Raw genomic sequence first — 12,731 nt, forward strand, 5'->3', positions numbered from 1 at the left:
AAGGAGATAAAAAGTGTTTTTCATCTTCGGTGCATATTAGTCAAATAAAATTTTAAAAAGCTTCTTTCTCTAAAATGTTTCACACAAATAGTTACAGAAGCCTTCATTGTTGGTCTGAAAGAAAAGTCTCACCATAGAACCACTTCAGTAGGTAAAATTATAGACGTTAAGCTTATACCCTTCAATATAGATTTAATAATGATGAAAGCCATTGGTTATTGGTGGTTTTGTGCCATCAACTATAACTACAGACGCGACCATGATTGTTCCGTTGTTTCAATTACCCAAAAGTTGCTTTAGATATTTTTAAATATTTTCATTTTGGCCAGCAGGGAATTTGGATCTGGAGGGTTCAAATTTCCTTATTTGTGTAACAGTGACGAAACTACTTGATGGTTGTCACGGTCAATATTTATTTCAATCGGGAATTGAAATGAGATAAATGTTTCATTTACCGCTTTGTAGAGTAAATCAGACTTTTCGTTGACAATTTGTCATTTTTTTTTTAAATTTTAACAACAATGACAGCCATGTCTTATGGTGAACAGGGCTACCAACCTCTGTTATAAAAAAAGAAAGAAGATCAATGGAGTATAATTTGTGAAGTATATTGAGTAGTAATATATTGTCCTTCACTAATTTCTTATGTTTTGATTTTTTGGTCCATTTTATATTTTTAATTACTGTGTCATCTATGTTTCTTAGTAAAGTCATAAAGAAAACTCTTCTAAAGCAGCAAGTTCGGACTGTTAAACTTTGAAATTTTGGGGCTTTGATGAAAAATAGTTATAATGCTTCACGTTATAATACATTTTCTACATACATCTAATGATATTTTTACTCAAGTTTTGATCACTTCACAATCAAATTAAAATATAGACCTCTGATTTCGCTATCCTAATAAGACGAACACGCGAGTTAATATGAATCAGAATTTTAATCAGATTGGATCACTTCAAACACCAACAAACGTCGTACAGCTGTGGTCTGAACATTTATTTGAACTTATGCGACTTAGCCGTGACCATACGAGTATACGCGTCATTGGGACTTGTTACTTAGCTTTTTTAATAAGCAATTTCTTGAATTATGTATAGACTCTAAATTCGTATTTGGATTCGAATAACATCCATTTGCTGAGCTACTTTGACATGCACATTGTAATAATTCCCTAGCTTTTTGATGGTATGATTTCGCCATATCCAGACTATTATGGTGACGCATGCATATCACATTGGAGAAGCTTACCTGGTCTGGCACATGCGTAGTTCATGCTATTTACTAAGTACTATTTACTTACTTTGTGTATAAAAAATCATAGGTACTTGGGGACAGGACAATTTGTTTTAGCCTCCCCCCTTTTTTTTTTCTAAATTCCGTTATATTTTCATTTTCTTGATATCATCAGTGACCGCTGTGAACTAGGAATTGACAGAAAAAAGTAAATACATATTATTTCTAGTATTTTTTGTTAATATATCTCAGAAAAACTCGAAAATAATTGAAATTAAAAGAAAAAAAAAGTAGCGGATTTTAGAAAAAGGGGGAGGGCTAAAAAAAAATTGTCCTGTCCCCAATTACCTCTGTTAAAAATGGATTTACACCGCTCAACTACTGTTGCCTCTTATTTTATGTGTGGTTATTTAATGTTATGTTTGGGTTTTAAAATATATATTACTGAAACTTTTAACAGCCAATCCAATTCTTGTATAAAGCTAGAAATAGTTTCATTATTAAAATTTCTGCTTCAAACCAGTATTTACTCAAATAAGAGTAAATTAAGGATTCGACAAATGACTCGTATTTCATGTTCTACTCCAGAGTATAAATCTAAAAAAATATCCTTATTTTCGGGGTCACATAACTTCTAACGACAATGCACATTGACAACTGATCTTCTCTACCAAAGCTTATTGATAAAACTGATGTATTGTGACTGGAGAAACAACATTAGATGAAATTTATAGAAATAATTTAATATGTAAATGATAAACAACATGTAAAGAAATGTAGCTTTTAACTAAACAACATATACAAATAATACTATCCTGAAAACAAATGTTGTCACATATAAAACAGAATCATATTGTCATGTACGAGAAAAGGTATTCACATTACGTAATTTAATTAATACTGTCATATGAAATCCAAAAATCTTTACATTTTAAGACTCTTCAAGGCCTATTAATATTCAATGAAATTCAAATATTCCTGTTGAGCTAAGATACCATGTGACCATACTGATTACATACTTATGATAATTGGTTGATTGGTTATTTAATTCTTAATAAAATGCTCCGCAGGGCGCAGCTTGATACGACCGCAGAGGTCGAACCCTGAACAGTTGGGGCAAGTATGGACACACCATTCAAGCTTGATACAGCTTTGCATTTGGATTGTGATTAAATATTTGACACAGCATAGGTTTCTGACACAGAATGAATGTGGTCTAAGAACTTAAAAATTTTAAATTGGACATTCACCTATCATGGTCCAATATCCAAAATCTTAATACATGGTTAGATTCAGCATATCAAAGAACCCCAAGAATTCAATTTTTGATGAAATCAAACAAAGATTAATTTTGGACCCTTTTGACCTCAATGTGGACAAAGTTGATAACGGGGCCCAAAAATCAAAAATCTAAATACATGGTTAGATTTAGCATATCAAAGAACCCCATATATTCAATTTTTGTTGAAATCAAACAAAGTTTAATTTTGGACCCCGATTTGGACCAACTTGAAAACTGGGCCCAAAATCAAAAATCTAAATACATGATTAGATTCAGCATATCAAAGAACCCTAAGAATTCAATTTTTGTTAAAATCAAACTAAGTTTAATTTTGGACCCTTTGGACCTTAATGTAGACCAATTTGAAAACGGAACCAAAAATTAAGAATCTAAATACACGGTTAGATTCGGCATATCAAAGAACCCCAATAATTCAATTTTTGATGAAATCAAACAAAGTTTAATTTTGGACCCTTTGGACCTCAATGTGGACCAATTTAAAAACGGGGCCCAAAATCCAAAAACTAAATACACGGTTAGATTCAGCATATTAAAGAACCCCAAGAATTCAAGAATAAAACCCCATTGAAATTGGTCAAGAAATAAGCAATTTATACGAAGTATCTTCTTTTGCACAATACTGTGCAATTAAATATTTCTTACTATTGCGCAATACTGTACAATTGACAATTTCTTGCTATTGCGCAATATTGTGCTATTGGATATTTCTTGCTATTGCGCAATACTGTGCAAATGAAGATTTCTTGCTATTGCGCAATACTGTGCAATTGAAGATTTCTTGCTATTGTGCAATACTGTGCAATTGAAAATTTCTTGCTATGGCACAATACTTATTATATAATAATTTACACATCCTGTTTGGTGTGTATCTCCTACCATATCATTATTATTTGCTTTTAAATATAAATCAGAAATAACCAACTTAAAATGGAAAATTTTAAAAGAAAAAAAAAAGGAAAAAAAGATAACCCCCCCCCCCCCCCCCCAATTTTTTGAACCCCCTTATGATTCATCACCCCCAAACTCAATCCCAGCCTTCCCTTTGTGGTATGGTACCTTGCAGTACAATTTCAGAGAGATCCATACACTTGAACACAAGTTATTGTCTGGAAACTAGAAAAATGCTTATTTTTGGCCCCTTTTTGGCCCCCAATTCCTAAACGTTTCGGCAGTTACCCCCAAACTCAATTCCAGCTTTCCCTTTGTGGTATGGAACCTTGTAGTACAATTTCAGAAAGATCCATACACTTACACACAAGTTATTGTCATAAAACTAGAAAAATGCTTGTTTTTTGCCCCTTTTTTGGCCCCTAATTCCTAAAATTTTGAGGCAATTACCCCCAAAATCAATCCCAGCATTCCTTTTGTGATATGGAACCTTGTGGTACAATGTCAGAGAGATCCATACACTAACACCCAAGTTATGTCTGGAAGTTACAAAAATGCTTATTTTTGGCCCCTTTTTGGCCCCTTATTCCTTTACTGTTGGTACCATAACCCCCAAAATCAATCCCAACCTTCCTTTTGTGGTATTGAACCTTGTGGTAAAATTTCATAGAGATCCATTCACTTAAACTAAAGTTAGAGTGCGAAAACCAATGTGTCTTCGGACGACGCCGGACGACGCCAGACGACGACGACGACGACGACGACGACGACGACGCCAACGTCATACCAATATACAACCACAAAATTTTTTTTGCGGTCGTATAAAAATGACAACTCAATGAACGTTCCATCCCCCCTTGAAAGTTAATATTAAAAAGCTTCGATTAATCTTTTAGGCAAAACTATGCATATTCTGTACCAAAAATTTTGGCACTGAACGTTCCTGATCAAATATAATAAGGGAAAGGACTTCGAGCATTCCTACAGCTTTCAAATAAAATTATTCATGTTAAAGTGTGTATGCTATGAAGTTATTGAACAATTGCATGAACCCTAGGTTGACTTTTGACTTGACACAAATTGATGACTAGAACTATTACTAACACATACAAATGCCACATCAGACAGTTAACAAATATTTGCTAATATCGAGGTATAAAATCACTTTTTCGAATGTTTCAAAATTTCGTCTGAATCTTCATCTATCCCCAGCTTCTTCCGAGACTTAGACTGCTCTTCTTCTGCACTGAAAGAATACACCACATAAATTGGTATGATTGAAAACTGCAGTGATGTCTATTTTTGTTGTTTCTACGGAATTGATTATTTTTGGATCCAAGAATATGTCTGAATGTTACCGTTTATACATCACATAAAAAAAAAACTCAACAAAGATACCATTTTTTTTTTAAATTTTGTACGCCAGACACGCGTCCCATCTACGACTCATCAGTGGCACTCGAATTAAAATAGTTGGAAGGCCGAATCAAATACGAAGTTGTAGAGCTTTAAAAACCAAACATTCAGAAAATTGTGCCAAATACGGTTAAAGCAATCTATACCTGCATGGGGACAGAAAACCCTTAGTGTTTTGAATAAATCAACTTTTATGTACACTAAATTTATAGAGAATGAACGTATTACTGATATTTCATGTCAACACAAAGTGTTCAGTTTTATTCATTATGCTTAAGACAAATGTGTGCTATTGAAGTTCAGTTTCATTTTATGTTCATGTGCTAAAAACACTTTTTTAATTTTGATTATTCTATCAACTGGACATAGCCAAGCTTGCTTGCATATGATGGTTTTTAATATTGATATTGTAAGCTAGACAATAATCAACTTTTGTAAAACTTTACACATTTGGGTAATTGTGTAACATTAATGTTTATTTCATGTCATAAGAATAATATTACATTAGAAATGTAGACAAATGCTTACTATTCTTTGCTCTTACTGACCACAAAAAACTTGCAAAACTTACGTAGTAAGGTATCGTACACACTCGTGTTGGCCATAAATTTCAGCTACTCGTTTTGGTGTATCACCATACTTGTTTTGTCTATCTATTGGTATATCGGCTGCAAATAATGCTCGTAAGGCATGCTGTCTCCCACTTTCCGCAGCAAAGTGCGCAGGCGTCCAAGATTCCTCGTCAGTGCGTGCACACCCATCAGCACCATGTTCAATCAACAAACGTATACACTCAACATAACCTTAAAAAAACAAAGGGTTTAGTTCAAAACAGTTATGGTCAAAATGATTTTTTATAATTTGCTTTACAAAAATTCCGAGTTTGTCCGAACAACAGTTACCTATCAGACAAGCTAAACAATGGCGTTCAAGTCTGCACAACAGTTCCCTTTTATTTAAGTCAGTCTCAGTCTTTAAAAAGGTAAACTTATGTTTCATAAACACTATATCTGCATATCAATTCTATTTCACGCGTGATAAACAAATGGCGCCTCAGTCTTCGTAAAAGCTACCGTTTAGACTAGGAAACGAAATGGCATCTCATCATAAAGGTGTTAGACCACCAATTCACCCACTCCAATTTAGAACATATGTAAAAGTAGCCCTTCCCTTACTAAAAAATTGCTTTTGATGTCATTGTTTACTAAAACTAACCAACAAATTTGCAGAAATGAAAATTTTGGTAAAAGAGAAATATATTTCGACCATTTTGAGCTAAAATTTACTTGTCCATGAGTTTGCATTAAAAATTATGGATTAATGCACTCCTTAATACTTATTTAAGATTTCAAAAAAAAACAGCAGTTGCCTTCCGAAAAGTTGTTTTTCATTACCAGACTTTAAACTTTGGTTGAAAATTTGCATGTAGAAAGGTAATAAATGTATAATTCAGGATATACCTGGTTTCTATGAAGTTAAACTTAAGGCAAAATATTTAGAAAGCTGTGGAAATTGAAAAAAAAATGGTTGAAGAGATAGGGATTTTGAATTGGTGGTCTGACAGCTGAACAACCGATACATTCCGGACAAGCCAAACGCCTCAAGGTTGACTTGGGAACACCTGGACGTATACCATACGACATACAATGAAGGGGCGTCTGTTTGTCTAAGCGGAATTTATAAATGTAAAAGTTTAACATTCTGTTGTCAAATACAAAAAGTCAACTGATATTAACTGCTTCACGTTCTAGCTATCGGTACTCTCGTGCCGTTGGGCTAAGTTTTCAGGCAACTAGTTTGCGTTAAGTCTTGAATCTTTGACATTTTTTTACGTACAGCAGTGGTTGAGGGCTCAAATCAATACTCTATATCACAGCTTTGTAATTCGTTGTGCTTTAAACTTCTATCAAGTGCTGTTTGATACCAAATTGCCTCTTACTGACAAGATTTTCTCCCGTGAAAACCGTTTTTTTTTTTAAATAATTTTAACACAAGATTTCCATAGAGTATGGTAAAGTACACTATTTATTTCGGGGCAATATGACTTTTTTATTAACTGTGCCGTTTATTTTGGAAGAATACTATTCAAATTATGATTAAAACTTGTACACAAGTTACATATTAAGTGATTCAAACTATACCAACGCAATCATAAACTTGAACTGCACTCAAAATATTGGGTCATTTCTTACAGAATTAATTGAAAGAGAGACAAAACCCCTAAAAATATCATGAATATTTTTTGCAAAGTTGAAATAGATGTAACAAAACATTGTTTCTTAAGTGCTTGCTTATGGTAATGTTGAAAACACCTTTGTTGAAATGGAGGAACAGGCATATGTCACGAAAAATGGGAGACTAAGGTATGATATCCTCCTATTTTTGCTTAAAATGGTGTAATTGGCAACAATTATATATTATCTCGACACTTAATTTCTAAAAGAAAACAGGCTGGATTTTTATTTCTCTCACTTCGTTAATAGTAGGGTTAACTACTCAAATTTCAACATTTTGACCACGTATTCCAGCGGTGCAGTGGAAAACTGAACGAACCCACAGCAGGAAGATTGCGAGTTCGAATCTCATAGCCGGAGGTGGAGGTGAAAAAAATAATTTCTTATATTAACTTTAAGTTTACTTTCAGTTTCAAAAAGAGTCCTCAATATATGCAAAACTCAGATTAAGAACGATTTATGTTAATATTAAATGTAACTTAGCTTAACTTTACTTTCAATTTCAAAAAAGAGTCCTCAATATATGCAAAACTCAGATTAAGAACGATTTATGTTTGTTTTAAGAGAATTTGTGTTCCCAATTGCACCCCTCCTTCATTTTGCCATTGCAACAGTCCAGTATGGGCCACAACACCAAGTTATTATTGGTAATTCATTGAATCTTTACTTGTAAAGGCTAAATTTTGTTTGCTGCTTGAATGAACATGATTTAGCCAGAAATTTGTGTCAGGGATTAGATTTGGACGAAAAAAAATACTGAAGTCCGTTATTATTTATGTGACGGGCATCAACATTTCGAGGCATATAGCACCTATTTCCTCTTTCTATACCATTATGGCAACTTTTATGTTTCTATCAGACTTTGGTCATTGCTTTTACACCAAAAATATACCCTATTAGCGCATAAAAATGTCTCCACACGACTTTTCCCGCACGAATTTTGTATTTTTTCACATTTAACCTTTCATACATACAAGCCCAGTGAAGAGCTATTCTGTCGTCCCTTACATGCGCTATTCAACATTTTTACCTTTCATACAAGCCCAGTGAAGAGCTGTTCTGTCGTCCCATTCTATATCCTTGAGATTCACGTCAATTTTACTATGTTTCAAATATTCCTCCAATGAATCATAATCTCCTGTAGCAGCTGCTTCGTGGATCTCTAATCCCGCCATTTGTGTTCGTTGGAGTCATGAATATTTCTAAAATATTTGAATCTGTAATTAAGAATAAATACAGAAAAAATACAGAAACTAAGCCACAAAATATTTATAGTGCTATCATTTTGTGCTCAGCAAATTAACAGAACTGTAACACCAGTCCTTCTTTCGCAGCTAATGAACAAACCCCATACCGTATAGTAAGCTATAAAAGGTCCAGACATGCTACTAGTGGTTCCCTTTAAACTGACATAATCACAAAATTTTACATGTAAACTACATAAAAGTTTCAAAGCCAAAGGACTATGACTTATGAAGTTGGGCGATATAATTGCCATGGAAATGAGATGCGCCAATGCTAATAAAAATGCATATCAGATATCATTGATCTTCCACTGGTGGTTTCTCTATTAACAACCCAATCACAAACTCGTACATTGTTGACGCTGCCGCCACCGCCATCGGGAATAACACACCTCAGTCTCGCTTTTTCAACTTCGTCGAGGCGAGAAAAAAAACTATTTGGAAAGGGCTAGATTAGATTTATTCAAAGTCAGTTCTCTTGTGTAAAATTCGGCACTATAATAAAATAATTCTTTAAAATGTTAAAATATGAAAGGTTGATGTATATTTGGTATTTGACAGTAATTCAACTACAATCAGTTTGATCACAATTATTGTAGTATAATGCAAACTAATAATTAAATATTTTATAAATTCATATTAGATCGATACATTTGTAACTACTATTTATCAGAATTAATCTTACTGTATAAGGAGTTTATACAAAGAAAATGTTTTGAGACGGTTTCAAGATTTATTTGTAACGGTGAAAGACAAGTATTTGAATATGAGGTTGAAATAGTCTTTGTAAATCATTCCAGGAAAACAAAAAATAAGGGAATCATCCGCTATAATGTCATTGATATTATAAGAAGGTCACACCTGTTAAAACTTTTCGTGAAATCAGAGAATTTAAAGTCTGCTTCATGTCTAGAATATTCCAATACCAAAACAACATAAAAGTATGAAAATCACAAAAGGTACATCCAAACAGGTAAAGGAATCAGGGATAAATGTCGGAGAAATTATTCTTATTTTCAATTAATGGCACTAAAAATTTCTTTTGTTTGAGGTGAGATTGTAATTCACTCTTGGTCATCTTTTACAAATGCCATGCGTAGATTAGGAACTGCTCACCCTTTTACAAATGTCGCTTATCGTTATTCTATGCTGATAGATGCTAGTATTTAACCTAGGACAGCCTGGAGTTAAGGCCTACGTCAAATGAATACTGATAGGGGTATAAGATGGATGGATAGATGGCTGCATGACGGCTTAACATCCAGTGGCAAATTAGCATATTTAGGACGAGAACATGATAATATGATATGAATATAAACACTGTTTTGTACTAGAGACCGACACCGTCTTTTTTCTGACTCCTTAACAGCGCATTCATCGCAAAGAAGCATCAAATACAAATTTTCACGTCTTGGGTTTAACCCGGCTGGAAATCGAACCCACGACCTCCTGCACTCGAGGCGAACAAGCTACCACGAGACAACCAAGGTGGTAATAGCGGTATAAGAAACAAGAGGACAACATAGATATAAAACAGACCATCAAGTCTTCAAGTAGGTACCGCCAAAAATGTCAAATAACAAGAAAGAGACTGATAAACATATTTATGATGATGCAAATTCAGGACGAGAACATGCTAATGTAATATGAATTTTAACCCTGCATTTGTACAAGACCGACACGCTGAGCCGGATTTTTAACGACGTGCTAGTTCATGACGGGTGCCACATGTAGAGCAGGATCTGTTTAACCTTTCGGAGCACCTAAGATCACCTCCAGTTTTTGGTGGGGTTCGTGATGCTCAGTGTTTGGTTTTCTATGTTGTGTTTGGAGTAATGTTGTTTGTCTGTTTGTCTTTTTTTCTTTTTTAGCCATGGCGTTGTCAGTTTATTTTCGACTTGAGTTTGAATTTTCCTTTGGTATCCTTCGCCTCTCTTTCACAAGGTAAGACACATCACATTACCCAGACACATTATTCTAACTCCGAGCCGACCAGGTTTTGCTCTTACTCCTTAATGGAGGCCTCGGTGGCCGAGTGGTCTAAGTAGTTACTACTGTAATCACTAGCCAGTCAACACTGAGGTTGTGAGTTCGAACCCCGCTCGTGCGAGTGCACTCGACTCCAATCTTAATTGACTAGGATAGTCAGTTTTCCTATCGAAGGTCGAGGATTTTCTCCGGGCACTCCGGCTTCCTCTACCAATAAAAACTGGCCGCCACGAAATAGCCCAAAAGCGATGCTTAAAAGTGACGTTAAAACACACAAAAAAATCAAAATCAAAATTACTCCTTAATGCCACGTGCTTAGTAGAGAAGTAGTCCAAACACCAATGTTGAAGCCTTTGGTTTGACCGACCTGGGTTCGTACCCACGACCTCCAGCACTCGAAGCGAACACGCTACCACGAGACCACTGAGGCGGTTGAACATATTTATGATAATATCATCTAATAAAAACCAGGATATGGGTGTGATTGCCATTGAGACACCTATTCATCAGAGACCAAAGGAAATTGATGTGAAAAAACTTTAGGGCACGTTAGGACTTTCAACAAAGAGCAAAACCCATATATAAAGTAAGCTATTACAAGAATCCGGCACGACACAATGGAAAATAATTCAAAAGAGAAAACCAACGTTCTGATTTATATTAGAAACAACCAACGAAAAACAAATATGATACTAGTAGACAACAATCAACGACAACCACAGCGGCTCTAAATGGATGGCGAAAAATCGGAAGTGCAATCTTCATAGCATACAAACCAAAGAAGAGCTTAGAGAGAGATAAAATATCCTCATTCGTAAAGGATTTACATTGATGTCAGTGGCGCCTGAAGACCTTAAGATTGGGGATTCCTAAATTGGGACATACAGGCTCTTAAAAAATGTGTCGGGTTAAACACTATCGTTAGGGCTCACCTTCCCCGGTCTAACCCGGAACACACAGGTTCATAAAGAATGTGGCGGGGTTAAACACGATTGTGAACGCTCACCTCCCCCTCCAAACCCCGCCTAACCTGGGATTGACAGAGGTTAAACAGCACAACATAAGAAACTACGAAAATTAGTTAAAAGCAAATAGCTTGACTTATCAAATCGGCAATAAGTACACCAAAAATCCTTAAAAAATACAAAAAAAAAAAATACAAGACAATCAAAGAATCATGCCAAGTTTGACCAGACTAAAAATTGATCTAATAGAAAGTTTTCAAAACCAGATTTAAGGCATTTAAGAGCTTTCGAATATTTTATCAATTTCAAATTTATCAGTAGATATTTTGTAACTCCTTAAATAGATTAATTAACATTAATTCACATTCCACTTTCCCTTGTTAAATATGATAAATACTTATATTAGATCGGCTATGCTTGTTTAATAGATATTTCTTGCAAAAGGGGTTTTTAATATTAAATTGTTTTGCTTATATTAAGTGTTTATAAACATCAACATAGCTGATCATAGCTACCGTAAGCGTGATCACTGAGGAGACATCCCTGTAAGACTAAACAAAGAAATCGTACAAAGTATAAAAGACAGTGTAATTATCTTCAAACATTCTCTTTAACAGAATATACTTTGCATATATAATTGAGTAAACATTTATCTTACCATTTCTCTAATCATGCCGGATATTGTTTACAGTCCATGTATTCCTATGGAATCCGTCCGAGGGGTTTCGAATAACATTTTTAATCACTTGCTTAAACATGCATACAATAAAATCGATACGTTAAATTGATTTTACCTGTTTCAAAGGAAGAATAAAATCGTTGAAATTTTTATTTGTTAATCATATGTTCAGTTTAAACACCTTTCATATGGATCAAATATGTAGTATAAATGCGCTTTGACAAATTCATTAAATACCCACTTTATTCAGTCACAAAGTAAACTTGGTAGGTATAATTTTTCATCGACAAAAGATGAAAGGTTGGATGCCCATTGTGTCAAAGAATTACACATCGTACGGTTACCCTGATTAGCTGTTATTAAAAATGTCCCTGCTATTCTGGCGTAGAGAAAGAAGTTCAAACATGGAATAAAACTCTGTGATTATTTTTATTGGTCAGTCACGGTTTTTATAAAAATGGTCCCAATTTGAAATCCAGACATTGAATCATTTTACGCAAAAGCATTCGGCACGACATATTGTTCGGTCCGATTGAATGCGATTTACGAATAGATGAAAGCATCATTCTTTAATCGATCGATTAATTAAAAAAAAACATTTAAACAGAAACCTTCTTTTCCTTTTTAAAATGCATAGTTATGTAAACTATAACTTTAATCTTAATATTCAGATGTTTCTGAATATGCACACGTATCGTGTATATATGTATTTGTGTTTTTTCATACATCTTTCTGTATATGATTATATTTCATGTATTATAGTGTTTATTTATATAGATT

At 34.2% G+C, this 12,731-nt stretch overlaps 1 protein-coding gene across 2 annotated transcripts; it reads right to left on the bottom strand.

The window, feature by feature from the left end:
* Nucleotides 1–3,530: 3,530 nt before the first annotated feature.
* LOC127732662 (ankyrin repeat domain-containing protein 66-like) lies at nucleotides 3,531–12,003 on the bottom strand. 2 transcript variants are annotated; one of them, XM_052241805.1, is made up of 4 exons: nucleotides 11,931–12,003; nucleotides 8,105–8,291; nucleotides 5,412–5,643; nucleotides 3,531–4,670 (listed from the first exon to the last, which is right to left on the bottom strand). In XM_052241805.1, the coding sequence occupies exons 2-4, from the start codon at nucleotides 8,247–8,249 to the stop codon at nucleotides 4,586–4,588; spliced, it is 462 nt and encodes a 153-aa protein (XP_052097765.1). In that variant the 5' UTR covers nucleotides 8,250–8,291; nucleotides 11,931–12,003; the 3' UTR covers nucleotides 3,531–4,585. The 2 variants fall into 2 exon arrangements, with proteins under 2 accessions (XP_052097765.1, XP_052097754.1); XM_052241794.1 differs by having other exon boundaries at nucleotides 8,105–8,276; nucleotides 11,931–11,997.
* Between the last annotated feature and the right edge of the window lie 728 nt (nucleotides 12,004–12,731).

This window comes from Mytilus californianus, unplaced genomic scaffold (assembly GCF_021869535.1).
Source record: "Mytilus californianus isolate M0D057914Y unplaced genomic scaffold, xbMytCali1.0.p SCAF_1, whole genome shotgun sequence".
Taxonomy (NCBI): Eukaryota; Metazoa; Mollusca; class Bivalvia; order Mytilida; family Mytilidae; genus Mytilus; species Mytilus californianus.

What these genes read in the sequence shown, in the direction of transcription:
- LOC127732662 (XM_052241805.1), bottom strand. Translation starts at nt 8,249, where the DNA reads ATGGCGGGATTAGAGATCCACGAAGCAGCTGCTACAGGAGATTATGAT. An exon ending in TCACTGGGCTTGTATGAAAG is followed by an intron (nt 5,644 to 8,104) that starts GTAAAAATGTTG and finishes TGTTTTTTTAAG; the next exon opens with GTTATGTTGAGTGTATACGT. An exon ending in TGTGTACGATACCTTACTAC is followed by an intron (nt 4,671 to 5,411) that starts GTAAGTTTTGCA and finishes GTATTCTTTCAG; the next exon opens with TGCAGAAGAAGAGCAGTCTA.